At 36.3% G+C, this 15217-nt stretch overlaps 1 protein-coding gene across 1 annotated transcript; it reads left to right on the top strand.

Annotated features, from left to right (window-relative positions):
* Positions 1-5065: 5065 nt before the first annotated feature.
* On the top strand, positions 5066-5977 carry monDomV1R1220 (vomeronasal 1 receptor monDomV1R1220). Its single transcript, NM_001167501.1, has one exon. It carries the CDS (start codon positions 5066-5068, stop codon positions 5975-5977), a length of 912 nt encoding a protein of 303 aa, NP_001160973.1.
* Positions 5978-15217: the final 9240 nt, after the last annotated feature.

Below are 15217 nucleotides of genomic sequence, written 5' to 3'. Positions count from 1 at the left end.
TGTTTGCAAAGAAAAGTACTATCCATTCATATTGAATATTTGGACAATATTAGCACTTGTAAAGCTTTGGAACTTGACATCATTGACTTTCTATTTCTATTTCTATTTCTAGAAAGAAGCTATATTTGTTGGTGATGGTCCATTTTACAAGTTATACAAAATACACATCCTGGAATCCTGGATCTCCATGGTTGTTAAAGTGTTATGAGGGGAACATCTGGGTGTCTCATTGAGATTGAGATTGAGAGCCAAGCCCAGAGATGGGAGGTCCTAGGTTCAAATCTGGCCTCAGACACTTACTAGCTGTGTAACCCTGGGCAAGTCACTTAACCCTCATTACCTAGCCCTTACCACTATTCTGCCTTGGAACCAATACATAGTAGTGATTCCAAGATGGAAAAAAAAAGAAAGAAAGAAAGAGTTATGAGAGAAGGATTTCTCAGTATATTGACTTCCTTCCAGGATCTAGTCACACTATGTCCATGTGAACACACACAACTAACAGAGCTTTTATCTGTGAAGGGCTTCCAGAAATCTAGAATCACTCTTTACCACACTCAAGGAGATTCAGAGTCTAAGCATTTACATCTCATACTGATACACATGTTAGGGATATTGAGAACAGAACAAAAATCTCAGTTGAGTCAATATGTGACTTTCTTAAAAAACATGTATAATTCCACTAGGAATAATGCCACAAGCTTTACAACATAACTACCAATGTTTGGGCATGAGCCACGCCTGCCTATTGATGTATGCCTTGGAATATCTGAGGGTTCAAAGACTATAGATGTTAAAAACCATTGTATTACTTGCCTGAGAGAGAATATAAAAGACACTTACCATCTAGTCTTGGTTTAGTTAAAAATGATTCTTATAGAAACAAATGACTGTCATGACTGATTTTGTTGTCAAGAACAAGAATACAGAGTTTTTCTAAGAAGTCTTGGTATTCATCATAGATACCATCAACAGTCTAGGTTTCTTCTGAATGGTGGAACAAAAAATTTCTCCTCAAGACCCTATTTAAAAAGGGCTTAGAGAGTTCACATACCAGATATTTCCCAACCGTTTCAGTCTTGCTTTCAACTTCATCATCATCATGCTCCAGAACCAAAGATCTTCCCACACATGCACATCCATTTCAGTTCCTTTTTGAGTATTGTCTTTCTTCATTAGATTATAAGCTTCTTGAGGGTAGGGGCTATCTATCTTTTTCTTATTTGAATACTCAGCACTTGGGCCAGTGCCTGGAAAATAATAAATGCTTTGAATTGAAGTAAATTGAATTCAGAGACCACTCAATTTACCAGCATTATGGAAAGGTACTACACCTAGCTGTGAAGGAATGGACAATCTGCTTGTTTATAGAATAGCTCTAAAAATGGATAAGAGACTTATAAAAAAACAATTCACCACAACCATCTATTTCCTTTGGGTTAATTAGTTTAATTCCTTGATAATAGGGATGTTTCCTCGGAGCAACTAACGGATATTTACTACAGTATTCTCTAAGCAAAACATCACCTATTGGCTGTACAAATACCATATCAACCAATGACTCAGAAACATATTTCAAGTGAAAGATACTCAAGGCCTCCTAGCCTACCTAGAAGGAAAGAAGTCTGAGCATAGAGGGAACAACCTTCCTTCTCAGAATTTCAGCTCTACTTTCAGATGGAATAGGAATTTCTCTCCCATGCCTACTGAACATAATAGCACTGCTAACCAACCTGAGGACTCTAGAAGTTCATGTTTATGAATGTAGAAATCTAGTTCTATTGAGGACTAAGATTAGGCTACAGTTCATCAAAGCTTAGATACAAACACAGACAATCAGCAGGTCACAAGAGAGCTAAGGCTACCTGTCTTTTGTATCCGACATGATGGAATATGGAAAACTACAGAAGTTATAAATATACCCAGATTATAACTAAAGACGACCCATGTAATTATGTGTAATTGTATCTAGTCATTTGTGCATACATTAATTACATGTTTGGAGTAAGCGTCTATTTTATTTTCTTGTTCAGACTCATTTTATTCTGTGTTAGAAGCACACATATACTGTAAGAACACTTCTCTGTTCTTTATTCAGTTTCATTTTTTATGTATGTATATCGTGCTATTTATGGTGGGATTTTTTATACTATGGACTTACTGATATGGTTATTAACTTGGATATATACATCTTTATGTGGCATATACATATGCCATGTACCACATGTTACTTAGAGCTGCATTCAGCAAAGCATCACGTCTTGGGGAGGCTTTAAACTGTGTCTATTTCATGTGTTATTAGTGTCCAATGTGATTGATGCTCTAAGGTGATTTCCTGGAATGAATGTTGGATAAATGCTTAAATGCTAATGCTTATTTTGATACTGTGATATCTAATTATAGATGATAAGTGTGTCATGGATGATATTTTAAGGAACTGCAAAGTTTCTGAACCTGGGGAAGAATTAGCACACATTTGAATTGCCAAGGAAATAAGGAAACTGGAAAAGGAGATCTTTTATCAGGGCAGAAATTACTCTGTGTTTCCACCTGCTTCAAGGAGCTGCCCTGATTCTGAGATTGAAAGGTGACACTGATTAACAAACTAGCCAGTCCTATCCTAAGGGATTACAGGCTAGGAGAAGACCTGGGAAAAGGAGGTAGAAGAGATAATATTGAACTAGGATAGGATGTGAGAAAGAGTACACTGAGACAAGAAGGCAAGAACTTACAGGAGAGAGTATCCAAGGAGCCACCTTGACCATCAGACCCTCCAGAAAAAAAAGTGGTAGCACAAAGGTACATCATCATGAGATTCTCATTGCCAGACTCTAGGCCTGGAGCTATAATGACCTCATAGATCATGGATGAGGAATATCAGAATGGAATGGATCATTAAAAAGCATCTTCTTACAGAAAACTCACATGGAGCGATACTTCTATTTTATTTCTACTTTTTTTCTTTTCCATTCTCTTTTGAAGGAGTGTATCTGTTTCCCCAAATTAATCTCTATTTATTGAGTTCATTTACTTTCCATTTTTGTATCTGTTAAGTCAGTCATTTTCATAAATGCTCTTAGTCATTGCATTGCTAGTATATGTGTTTTAGTGGATAAATGTAGCAGAGAAAATTGTGGAGTACTTAGGAGGGAAATGAAATAGATTTTCTAAAAGGAATAGATTTTAGTAGATCAAGTAATCTCTCTGTAGATTGAGAGCTATAGCAAGACGATTATTGATTTTTTTTATTTTCCATGGCAGAGAAAGAAAAGTTTTCCTAGAACCTTTAATTCTAGATAATGAGTCAAATGAGGCAGCAACTTGGCTAGAGCAGGCACTGACTACCTGGGTAATACAAAGCTATTACCAATTTTCTTTTATTTATTCCCTATAGCTTTGATTAAAAGAAAAATCACTTGGGCAAAGGGAAGAAGTCAAATGAGTGATTGGGGGGAAAAAGTCATTCCTGAGGAGGCAGAAGAGTAATTCAACCTCAACAAGGGTAGAAACAGGTAAGAATTGTATCCCTGGTATCTTTATTGTACTAGCACAGTCTAGTAATACAACCCCTCGATTGTATTATTGAGTTTGAAGACTGCTGTCCAGCTCCCCACCATTTAAGTTCCTCTAAAATATTCAAAGGATATTTCTTGCAACTCTAAAATATTCAAAGGACCATTTCTTGCAACTCTAATGAATGCATTCAACATTCTAGACAAATTTAAGCACTTTCAATCTGCCAATCGTGCCCTGCCCTCTTCAAATCATAACCCTTTGACCATACTATGCTTCATGCTTAGAATAAATTCTCTCTCTCTCTCTCTCTCTCTCTCTCTCTCTCTCTCTCTCTCTCTCTCTCTCTCTCTCTCTCTCTCTTTCCTTCTCTGTTTCCTGTATCATAAATTTAACTCTTGATCATCTTTTTTCGTCTCAACCTTCAAAACATAAATATTTCTCCTATTTTATTTTATTTTTAAAAACCCTAACCTTCTCAGGGCACCCTCTCCTTTCCTTTCTTCAATTTAGTTGAATTCTCCTTTTTCAAGTTTCTCATAAAACTCCTTTTGGTTCTCCTTATCATGTGACATGGCATGGCATTTTTACATATCTTCATGTTATATTCTGCCTATCCTTTGGACAGTAAGTTACTTGAAAGCAGGGAAGATATCATTTTTCTTCTTGGAACCTCCACTGCCTTGCACTTAAATGGGCACTTGGTAAATGTTTGCTGAATTGAAATTCTTTCAGAGAAGTAAACTAACATAACCTCTAAGGTCAGATAAACACATTTAATTTAAAACTAAAGTCTATCACCATATATGTCACCCTGTCTCCTCTGCTTATTCTAGGGAATGATTCAACTCACCATCAAATTCAACTAAATTTAATTAATTATGTAATATATGCAAAATGCTGTTCTGGGTAGTGAGGGAGATGCAAAGATGATCTTAGAGAAGAGCCAAGGTTCACTAAGTGGCTGGACTAGGAGATCTCCCAGGTTCATTCTGATCATAAAATTCCAGGAATATAATACACACACATATATATATGGATATGGATATACATATAGGTACAATGATTATATAATAACCTCTGTACCCAACAGCTTGAAATTGATTTGTAGTTCTTTTTTCCCCTTTTACTATAACTTCTAAATACAATAACTCTATCCCACAGTTTTTGGCCCCTCAGATGGATGTGAGATTGACACTGAATCCTTGGTAAATGGCTTCTACCCCAAAGTTGACTGTTTAGGGGAGTGGAATGGTAGAGGAGATAAAGACTAATTTGCATGAGTCACTCTTCTCTGATCATCTAAGCTATCTCTGAGCTCAAACCTTTGCTCCTCAAAATGGGCTGAGTTTAAAGGGAATCTTAAAAAGTTTTTGGTCAAGGAAATTTCTTTATAGCTCCCCTCCATAGTAATTTAAAGTGACACGAGCATGGGAAGTTAAAAATAATGGTATGTGTTTTTCCTTGGTGCTGCAATCTCAAAATGTGATAGTCATATAGCTACTGTTTCCCTTTAGGTCAATCTGGTTCATCTCTCCAAGACATACAAAGAATGCTTACTAGTAATGTCTGCTTTGGGATTATTTTCTTCTTCCAGACTACAGTTGGAACCTTGGCAAACTTCTTCCTCCTTTTACTTTATATTTTTAATTTCTTACACAACTATAAATCAAGACCACTACTCTTGATTCTGACCCAGATAATCTTGGCCAATATCACTATGCTAGTTATCAAAGGAAGCCCAGAAATGCTACATGCTTTTCAGATGAAAAATTTCCTGGATGATATTGGATGCAAAATGATGTTTTTCCTTTACAGAATTGCCCATGGGCTTTCAGTTTGCTTCACCTGCCTTTTGTGTATCTTTCAGGCCATTATCATCAGTCCCAATAACTCCACACTATCAGAATTCAAATCCAGAGTTCCAGAATATATTCCCTCTTTCTGTCTAGTCTGTTGGATCTTTAATATCTTACTAGAAATTCCTGTACTAATATTTGTAAGACAAGCAAGAATCACCACCAACAATACCATCGAATCTAACATTCTATATTGCTCATTGGAAATGTTTATAGAAATGTATTTTATCATGACTACTCTAAGAAATGTGCTTTGCGTGGGAATCATGCTTTGGAGTAGTAGCTATATGGTGGTTCTTCTGCACAGACACCACCAGCAAGTCCAGAACATTCACAGTACCAGTTTCTTATCCAGAGTCCCCCCTGAGATCAGAGCCACCCAAACCATCTTACTACTAATGGGTATCTTTGTCAGCTTTTACTTACTCCACACCATTTCTTTGATTTCTGTCACTTATTTAGATAAAAATGGACAATGGTTGACTTTCTCTCCCATTCTGTCTCTTTCCTTTTCAACTCTTTGCCCCTTTGTGTTACTTCCCAAAGCCCCCAAACACAACTGCATTCTCTGGACAAGGAAAGACGCTGATTCCATATTGTCCTGAGTTTGAATATAGGATTACTACAATGATTTCTCATGTCTGCACCATGCTTCCTGCTTCAAGAAATTTCTTGTCACAGGGACAAAGAATAGGAACAGCTTCTAGTTTGGAAACATGATTCAGTCCTAGAACTCTCTTATCTGAAATCAGAAGTTTAGGGTCACTTTCAAAGTAGAATATTTCACTTCCCACATCTTCTTCCAGATCATTTATACAAATGTTAAGCATGAAGGGTCCCTCTCTCTAATTGAAGGAGTGGAGATAAAGGATTCTTCCCAGAATTTCTATGTAAGGACAATGTCTAGGTCATATATTTCTTCATTTCCCATGAAACTGCACTCCAGTGGACTTTGTCATCCTGCCCAAGAAACTCATCTTCCTACAAGAACACTTCAAACCTGGAACTTACATTTCATCAGTACCCTGTTCTTCTGGGCACCCCTCCCTCTAATTGGAAGGCGCATGAAGATGGAAAACTCCTCCCAGAACTTCCATTTCATAAAGACTCCCATCTGAGTGATCTTTCATTTACCATCAGGATGCACTCCTCTGAACTTCACCATCTTGCCCTTGTGAGCTGGATACCTTTCTTTCCATCACATTTTCAATGTCCTTTTGTTTGTCTTCTCCCATCATTCATTCAATAAATATTAAATGCCTATTGTGTACCAAGTGCTATGTTAAAAGCTGATGATACAAAAAAAAAAAGCAAAAAATAATCTCTCCCCTCCAGAAGCTTACAAACTAATGAAGGAGATAAAAATACAAACAAAAATATACAAAACAGGCTATGTATAGGATAAATTGGTAATAATTAAAAGCAGAAAGACACTGGAATTAAGAAGTGTTAGGAAATATTCCTGTAGAAGGTAGGATTTTAGATGGCCCTTAAATGAAGTCAGGGAAGTCAGTAGCTGGAGCAAAGGATAGAAAATACCGCAGACATGGGATCAAGCCATTTAAGAATGTATATCAGAGAGCAAAGTATAAGAAGGCTGGAAAAGTAAGTGGAAGCTAGGTTATAAAGTGCTTTTAATGCTAAACAGAAAATTGTGAATTTCTTTCTAGAGGTAATAGAAAGCCACTGGAACTTACTGAGTATAGAGGTGGCATGATCAGACCTGAATTTTAGGAGAATCACTTTCATAGCTGAATGAAAAATGGTTTTGAGTAAGACAAATCTTGAGTCAGGCATGAGAACCTTCCCTAGAGTGGTGGTAGTATCAGAAAAGAGCAGAAAGAGATATTTTAAAAATGAAAATAGCAGATCTTGACAACAACTTGGATTGGGCTATGAGAGAGTAAGGAGTTTAGGATGACTGCTAAGTTGTGAGCCTGTGACCCTAGAAAAATGTTGTTGCCCTCAACATAGAGAATAGGGAAAATAGTACTGGGAAAGGAAATAAAATAATAGAGAAAGATAATGAATTTTATTTTGGACATAGCAAGTTTAAGATATCTACTGGGCATGCAATTCAAGATGTCTGAAAGGCATTTGGAAATGTGAGATTGAAAGTAAGAAGAGTGATTGGAGCATGAAAGTTAGATTTGAATGTCATCAGCATTAAGATGATAATTAAATCCATGGGAGTTAATCCAGGGAAGAACCAAGAAGGAAGAGTAGAGGCAGGGAAGTCCTAACCCCTCCCAAATGCCTCTTCAAACAATGATAAAATAATGCCTCAAAATGAATTCCAGAGTGGCAAAACCAACAAAGGGATAAAATGAGGCCATCTTCATGTTCAACTTGACTTGGAAGGTGAACAGGAAAAGTCTGCTTCATTGATCTAAGAGAGAAATGAAGCCCAAAATGAGACTGTTGAGCCCCAATATAAGGCAACCCAAAACTCTCCCAGCCATGTACATGCCAGTACCAGACCTTAGGAGCTATTGAGTCAGTGGCAGGAAGTGGCTTCCAGAGTTCTCAACTCACAGGTTGTAAGAGGGTCTGAAAACTCATCAGGAGATTATAGGCCACTCTTTGTTAGAATCTTTCACATTGCCCATACAAGCTTCTGGGTCAGGGCAAGGGGGCAGACTAGTAGAAGAAAGGACTTTGGCCACAGTTTCAGAATAGAAAGGAGTGCTTGTGGTTGCTCACAGACCAGAATATAGGCCAAGAGAGCATTGGACATGCCTCTCCTTAAATTGTAGCACCTTGGAAAAACTGAAACTTGCAAACACTCAGAATTAGTTCTGAGGGAAATTGCATGAAAAAAAAACAAATGCAATATAGGAGAGTACCCCTTCTGCCCCAAGAACAGAGCCCTACTTTCATATAAAGATAAACTTTTTATATGAAAAGCTAGAAATAAGCAAATATTTAAAAAGAACCTAAACATAGAAAATGTGTGTTGACTAGAAAAAGCAAATCACATACAGAGCACATACAAAGCACATACAAAGTCAGAGATCAAAGAAGCTACATGCAAAGCCTCAAAGAAAAATGAGAATTGGCCTCAGGTCCTGGAATAGCTCCAAAAAAGGAGTTTAAAAACCAAATACAAGATGCACAGGAAAAATGGAGAACAGAAAAGAAAGAATTGCAAGAAAAAGTCAACAGCTTGGTGAAAGAGGTGCCCCCCCCCCAATGAAAAAAAAAACATACCTTAAAAAAAAAACAGAATGAGGCAGCTAAGTGGTTCAATGGATAAAGAGCCAGGTCTAAAGATTGGGAGTTCTGGGTTCCCAATCTGACCTCAGATACTTACTAGCTATATGATCCTAGGCAAGTCACTTAACTCCAATTGCTTCACCCTTAACACTCCTGCCTTCAAAGCAATGTGTGGTACTAATAGTAAAGAATAAGGTAAAGGCTTTTTAAAAAAACAGAATAGACAATATGGTAGGGAAGCACAAAAATCCACTGAAACAAAGAATTGCTTAAAAAGAAAAACTGGCCAAATGGAAAAGGAAGTACAAGAAGTCAATAATTTCTTAAAATTAGAATTGGATAAATGGAGGCTAGAGACTCCATGAGATATCAAGAAACAATAAAATATCTATTGAGATAATATATGATTTCTGTTTGTTTTCTTATTGATATGCTCAATTAGATTGATAGTTTTCTTAACACTGAAACAAACTTGCATTCCTGGTATAAATCTTACCTGGTCATAGTGAATAATCCTTGTAATATATTACTGTAGTCTCTTTGCTAGTATTTTATTTAAGATTTTTGCATCAATATTCATTAAGGAAATTTATCTGTAATCTTCTTTCTCTGTTTTTGCTCTTCCTGGCTTGGGTTTCACCACTATATTTGTGCCATTAAAAAGAATTTGATCTGGGGCAGCTGGGTAGCTCAGTGAATTGAGAGCCAGGCCTAGAGATGGGAAGTCCTAGGTTCAAATCTGACCTCAGACACTTCCCAGCTGTGTGACCCTGGGCAAGTCACTTGACCCCCATTGCTTAGCCCTTACCACTCTTCTGCCTTAGAGCCAATACACAGTATTGACTCCAAGACAGAGGTAAGGGTTAAAAAAAAAAGAATTTGATAGGAGTCCTTTGCCAGTTTTTCCAAGTGTTTTATATAATGTTTGGTAAAATTCATTTGTGAATCTATCTAACCATGTTGATTTTTTCTTAAGGAATTCATTGATGGTTTCTTCAATTTCTTTTTCTTATATGGGGTTACTTAAGTATTCTATTTCCTCTTCTGTTAATTTGAGCAATTTAATTTTGTGTAAATATTCATCCATTTTGCTTAGATTATCAGATTTATTGGCATCTAATTGGTCAAAAAAGCCCTTATAATTGCTTTAATTTTCTCTTTATTAGTTATTTGGTTTTCTTCTTTTCTTTCTTAATTAAATAAATGAATGATTTGTTTATCTTATTGGGGTTTTTTCCCCATAAAACTAGCTTTCTGTTTTACTTGTTAGTTCAATCACTTTCTTACTTTGTTTTATTAATCTCATATTGATTTTTCAAATTTTCAGTTTGGTAATTAATTGGGAATTCTTTTTTTTAAACCATTACCTCCCATCTTAGAGTCAATACTATCTGTTGGTTCCAAGGCAGAAGAGTGGTTAAGGGCTAGGCAATGGAGGTTAAGTGACTTGTCCAGGGCCACACAGTTAGGAAATGTCTGAGGCCAGATTTGAACCTAAGACTTCCCATCTCTAGGCCTGGCTCTCTGAGCCACCCAGCTGCCCCCAAAAGTAAATATTTTTGTTAATGATTATGCACTGTGGATTTAATGAGATGCTAAATCAAATAGCACCTTAAACTCAGAGATTTAGGAAATTATGACTTACATTAAGGAGGGGACCCAGACAAACATGGGAAATCAGGCTCACCCCTCCCTATCTCTAAAGAACGATTTTATGAGTTTATGGAGTCCAGTTGCATCTTGAGGTCATACAGAGCTGACAGAAATACCAGACTTGGAGGCATGTGGGCGTAAAACAAAATAATCTGAGATTTACTAAGAAGGGAGTTTAGGATGGGATAGGTCAATTTAGCCTAGTTCTCAGGAAGGCACACATATGCCATTCAGTTTCTCAGAGACTGAAGTTAGATTAATTTACAGATTTCTCTTGGCAGGCTTTATTTACAGGAATTTCTGAGATGACAATTTCTCCTGAAAATTCTCTCTAACAATATTTGTGGGAGAGCTATAACTTCTATGTCCTGTCTTAGAAAGGGAAAGGGAACTTTCGAAATGATGAATTGTTTTGCTTAGAGACAAAGAGAAGGATTAGGTTTGTTTTTAAATAATAACATAGAAGACATGCTCATCAAATTTTTGATGACCCAATTCTGGAAAGAATAGTTAACATAATAGATAAGAGTCAGTATTCAAAAAGATCTTCGTAGTCTAGAGCACTAGGCTAAATCTAATAAGATAAAATTCAATAAAGATATCTATAAAGCCTTGGTAGATAAAAAGTGAAATTAATAAGAACAAGATCAATAAGGCAAGACTAGACAGAAAATTATATGGAAAAGATCTGGTAGTTTTAGGAAATTATGTTAATATAAATGATGTGTGATATGGTAGTAAAAAAATCTAATATAATCTTGGGCTATAATGAGGGGAAACATAACTTTCAGAGATAAGGAGGTGATTGTCCCATTACACTTTGCCCTCCTCAGATTTCCTCTGAAGTATTGTGCTAAGGGAAAACACCAGTTTAAGAATTACCTTGAGATTACCTTGAGATTGTCCAAAGCAGAACAACCAAAATAATGAATGGTCTTGAGTCTATATCAAAGGAGGATTTATTGAAGGAATTGGGCATATTTATCCTGGAAATGAGAAGACTGAATGTTGGGGAGGAAAGGGATGGAGAGAGACTTTCACTGACTTCAAGTGTTTGAAGGTCTATTACATGGAAGAAGGATTAAATTTGTTTTCTTTTGCCTTAGAAGATAGAATAAGGAATAATGTGTAGATGTAGAGAATAAGGAATAATGTGTAGATGTAGAGAAGCCATTTCAGTTTCAATGTCAGGAAAAAACCTCTAAACAATTAGAGTACTCCAAAAGTGGAATGGACTGCCTCAAGAAATTATTTGTAGGGGCAGCTGGGTGGCTCAGTGGATTGCGAGCCAGGCCCAGAGACAGTTGGTCATGGGTTCAAACCTGGCCTCAGATACTTCCTAGCTGTGTGACCCTGGGCAAGTCACTTGACACCCATTACCTGACCCTTACCATTCTTCTGCCTTAGAACCAATACACAGTATTGATTCTAAGATGGAAGGTAAGGGTTAAAAAAATTATTTGCTCTCCTTCTTTAGTACTCTTCAAACAGACTGGATGGCCATTGTCCAGTGTATTGGATTATATGGCTCCTGAGGTCCAGTCTAATAATCAAATTATATTATTCTCTGACTAGAAGTAGGAGGTTCTTTTTACTTCTAAACATATGATCCATAATTTTTTAATCCAAATATAAGACTTACATTTATTTCTACCATTATATACTAAAAGAAAATGATTGACATTCTCATGATAGCATGTAGCTAAGGTTCTAGAGTAGATTCAATAAGAGAATGGGAAGCATGAAGAGAGTCACATACACACCACAAATGCATAAGTGGATATAGTTTGGGCATTAGTTGTTTGGCCAATATAAAAGAGTTTGTGAATGAATATAGTATGAAATCTGTTTCAATCAATGCAAGTCAGGACAAAAGTTAAAGTTGATGCTGACCTGCCAGAAAGAGAGGAATTCATGGATTCATTGTAACTATGTAAAATTAATACCTTCTGTTAATAATGAATAATTGCTTGTGCTGATTATATTTGACTCTTGATTGTGATAAGACATCCCTATTGCTTGATCTGTAATATTTTGTTGCACTTTATTTGGTTAATCCTTGTATTTGAACAAATTGCCCTTGTAGGATAACACATATAATACCTCCAAAAAAAAATCTGTGTTAGTGATCTATATTGACCTGATGGACCTTTTGTAACATTTTGTGCCTTTTGTAACTTTTTTTTGTATTTTTTAAATGTATGATTGCTTTATCTACCTCATTTGCATTCACACTGTGGATCATGGGAAGTTAAAGAGGAATGAATCTTGTTTCGGGGGAAAGTAGCTTCTATACTTTACCTCTGTGACTGTGAGATATACACATTTTCAACATTTTTGTTTTTCTTCCTACATGTGTCATACAGTATTTTTCTCTCTCATTTTTTTGCATTTGAAGCCCATGTCACCAGTATTGAGAAGATTTTCTTTTAACTATTTTTGATTTTTGCAATAGAATAAGCTAAGATGTCCATTTGCCTAGCATATAAATGCATACCCCAAAGCTTTAGACTATGGAAACCTGCCATTTATTGATAAATGTTATGGGACTGTGATTAATGTTTGTTTCTGATTCTGGGAAATGGCATCAAAAAAGGAACACAGACTTCATCTACACCGTGCCATAGAAACACAGACTTAACCTGAATAGTGCCAAAAAAGATCACAGGTCAAAAAAGAAATCAATCCAGGTGGGATTGATGAACTTCTACATCAATACGAAAGGACTTGAACCTAGTGTGAGACTTGAGGTTGCGGTGCTTGACATATGTTAAGACACAGGACTCCTTGTACCACACTCCTTGGGAAATACTTTCCATCAAAGTACCTAACAATTGGTTGTTCTGACTTCCCTCTCCGCCTTATTCTGCCCCTTACATTCTGTAGGAAGGTGTGAATACTATTATATAAAATGAGATCAAATAAAAGAACTGGAGTTGTTAAACTGAGGTAAGGAAAGACCTGAAGAGAAGGTCTTGGCAGCTATTTTTAAGTATCAGAAAGTTTGTCATGTCAAAGAGTAATCCACACAATGTTTTCCCCAAAGTTCTATAGTTCTATTCATGTTACAGTATCATTTCCTATTAATATTAGAAGTTGTCATCTTTTTACTAGAGTCATAATTGAGTTTATGTCCTTATCTGCTGTGCAACAAAAAAGTCAAAAATTATCAAAACCAAAATTAGAGGGAGGAAAGGAAATAAAAAAGGAATGAAGGAAATAAAGAAGGAAGGAGGAAATAAATTAGGTACTTTCTATGTGCTAGGCACTGTACTATGTAAGCACTGTGGATACAAATAAAAGTAAAGAAAATAGCCCTTAACTTCAAGAAGCTTACATTTTTATAGTGGAAGACAACATATATGCGGCAGTAATGTCCAGGGAGAGATGTTATGCACAGTGAAGTCAGAGAAAATAATGATTGGAGTTACAGTGAGATTGATTGGTATGTGTTTTCCAGAAATGGTGGAATTGTCATGGTAGAGTTGATTATAGTCCTCAATGGTACAGTTGGAGAAGGGGAATGGTGATAGCTTGGAAATGGTCAAGAAGTGGGATTCTGGACATGAATGCTCACCAAAAAGAAGTCCAAAGATCCAGAGGTGGGAAATTATGTTCTGATCAAAGGTGAAGACTGGAATACAGGTAGAATGGCATGGTGATATTTGGGAATTAAATGAATGAACACTGATGGCTCTGAGACCAGACATAATAAGTTAATTCATCAGTCAGAAGATTAGAGTCTCAGAGCTAAGAGCTTCAGATCTAGAGGAGTAGTTTAGAGTACAGGTGGCATGGCATGAAGATAGTTAAGAAATATCATAATACTTCTGGAACCCAGTAAGTTAAGGTGAATTCCAGGATCCCAAGATATGCTACTGACAATGTCTTCACCAAATTTTACCAACTCCATTCATCTGATGGTATCCTACCTATTAGTATGATTACTTTTGATATTTGTTATTAGACTCAAAATTTGGTTTGATTTATGTCCTTCTCTGCAAATATGCTTCACATTCAAAATACTTATTGACTGCTTTGAATGCAACAGATAATTAGATAAATAATCTAGAATTAACAATTCAGATGCTAAAAGAATGATCAAGTTTGAGACATAGTTCCCTGACAGCAAGTGGGCAAAGGATAGGAACAAATGGCTCTCAAAAGAATTGCAAAATATTAGCAACTATATAAAAGAATACTCCAAATCTTTAATAATTAGAGAGTTATAAATCAAAATAATCCTGAGGCTTCATCTCAAAAGTAGCAAATTGTCCAAAATGACAAAAGATGGCAAGAGTCACTGGTTGAGAAGTTGTACAAGCACAGAAATGTATGCAGTTGTGAACTAGCCTAAAAATTCTAGAAGACTATATGGAATTTTATTTTAAAAAGTGATTAAAAGCTCAAACCTTCTGATACAGAGTTTTAATTGCTAGGAAGAAGGAGAAAGGGGGCCATGCATAAGAAATGTTACAGAAGTAGAATTGACAGAAAGAGAGAGAGATTTATGTGCTGGCTTTTCAAGTTCAATCTAAACCTTCCCCCAGAATCCTTCAGTTGGTTCAGGGTTTCACCTCAGTCTCCATATGTCACTTCCTCTGACTTCTGTGACTTCTGCCAGTTAGGAATCTCCTGCTAAACTGACAAATTAAGACACATGACTCTGTGACTCCTATGGCTTAAGACTTCCTGAATCTAATGGTCTTCTTCTATTTAATTCACACACCTCCAAAGTCTCGCTCAAGCTCTAAGTCTATGATCCCAAGGCATTGAGGAGCACTTTCTTTGAGAAAGTTTAGACAATGGAGCCTATCTTCTTTGAGCTCTCAAACAATCATGAAAAGTTCATCCTGCCAAAAAAATTGCAGCCAATGTAGCCCACAGAAAATGTGGCTTTGTTTTGAAGTAGCCCCCAAAAGACTAAAGATGGAAAAGTTAAAAAGATATAAAGCAGATAAACCCCTGTCCTCATT

Source organism: Monodelphis domestica, chromosome 3, assembly GCF_027887165.1.
Source record: "Monodelphis domestica isolate mMonDom1 chromosome 3, mMonDom1.pri, whole genome shotgun sequence".
Classification (NCBI taxonomy): domain Eukaryota; kingdom Metazoa; phylum Chordata; class Mammalia; order Didelphimorphia; family Didelphidae; genus Monodelphis; species Monodelphis domestica.
Note: the sequence above shows the minus strand (reverse complement) of the source record. Positions and strands in the feature narration are given on the sequence as shown.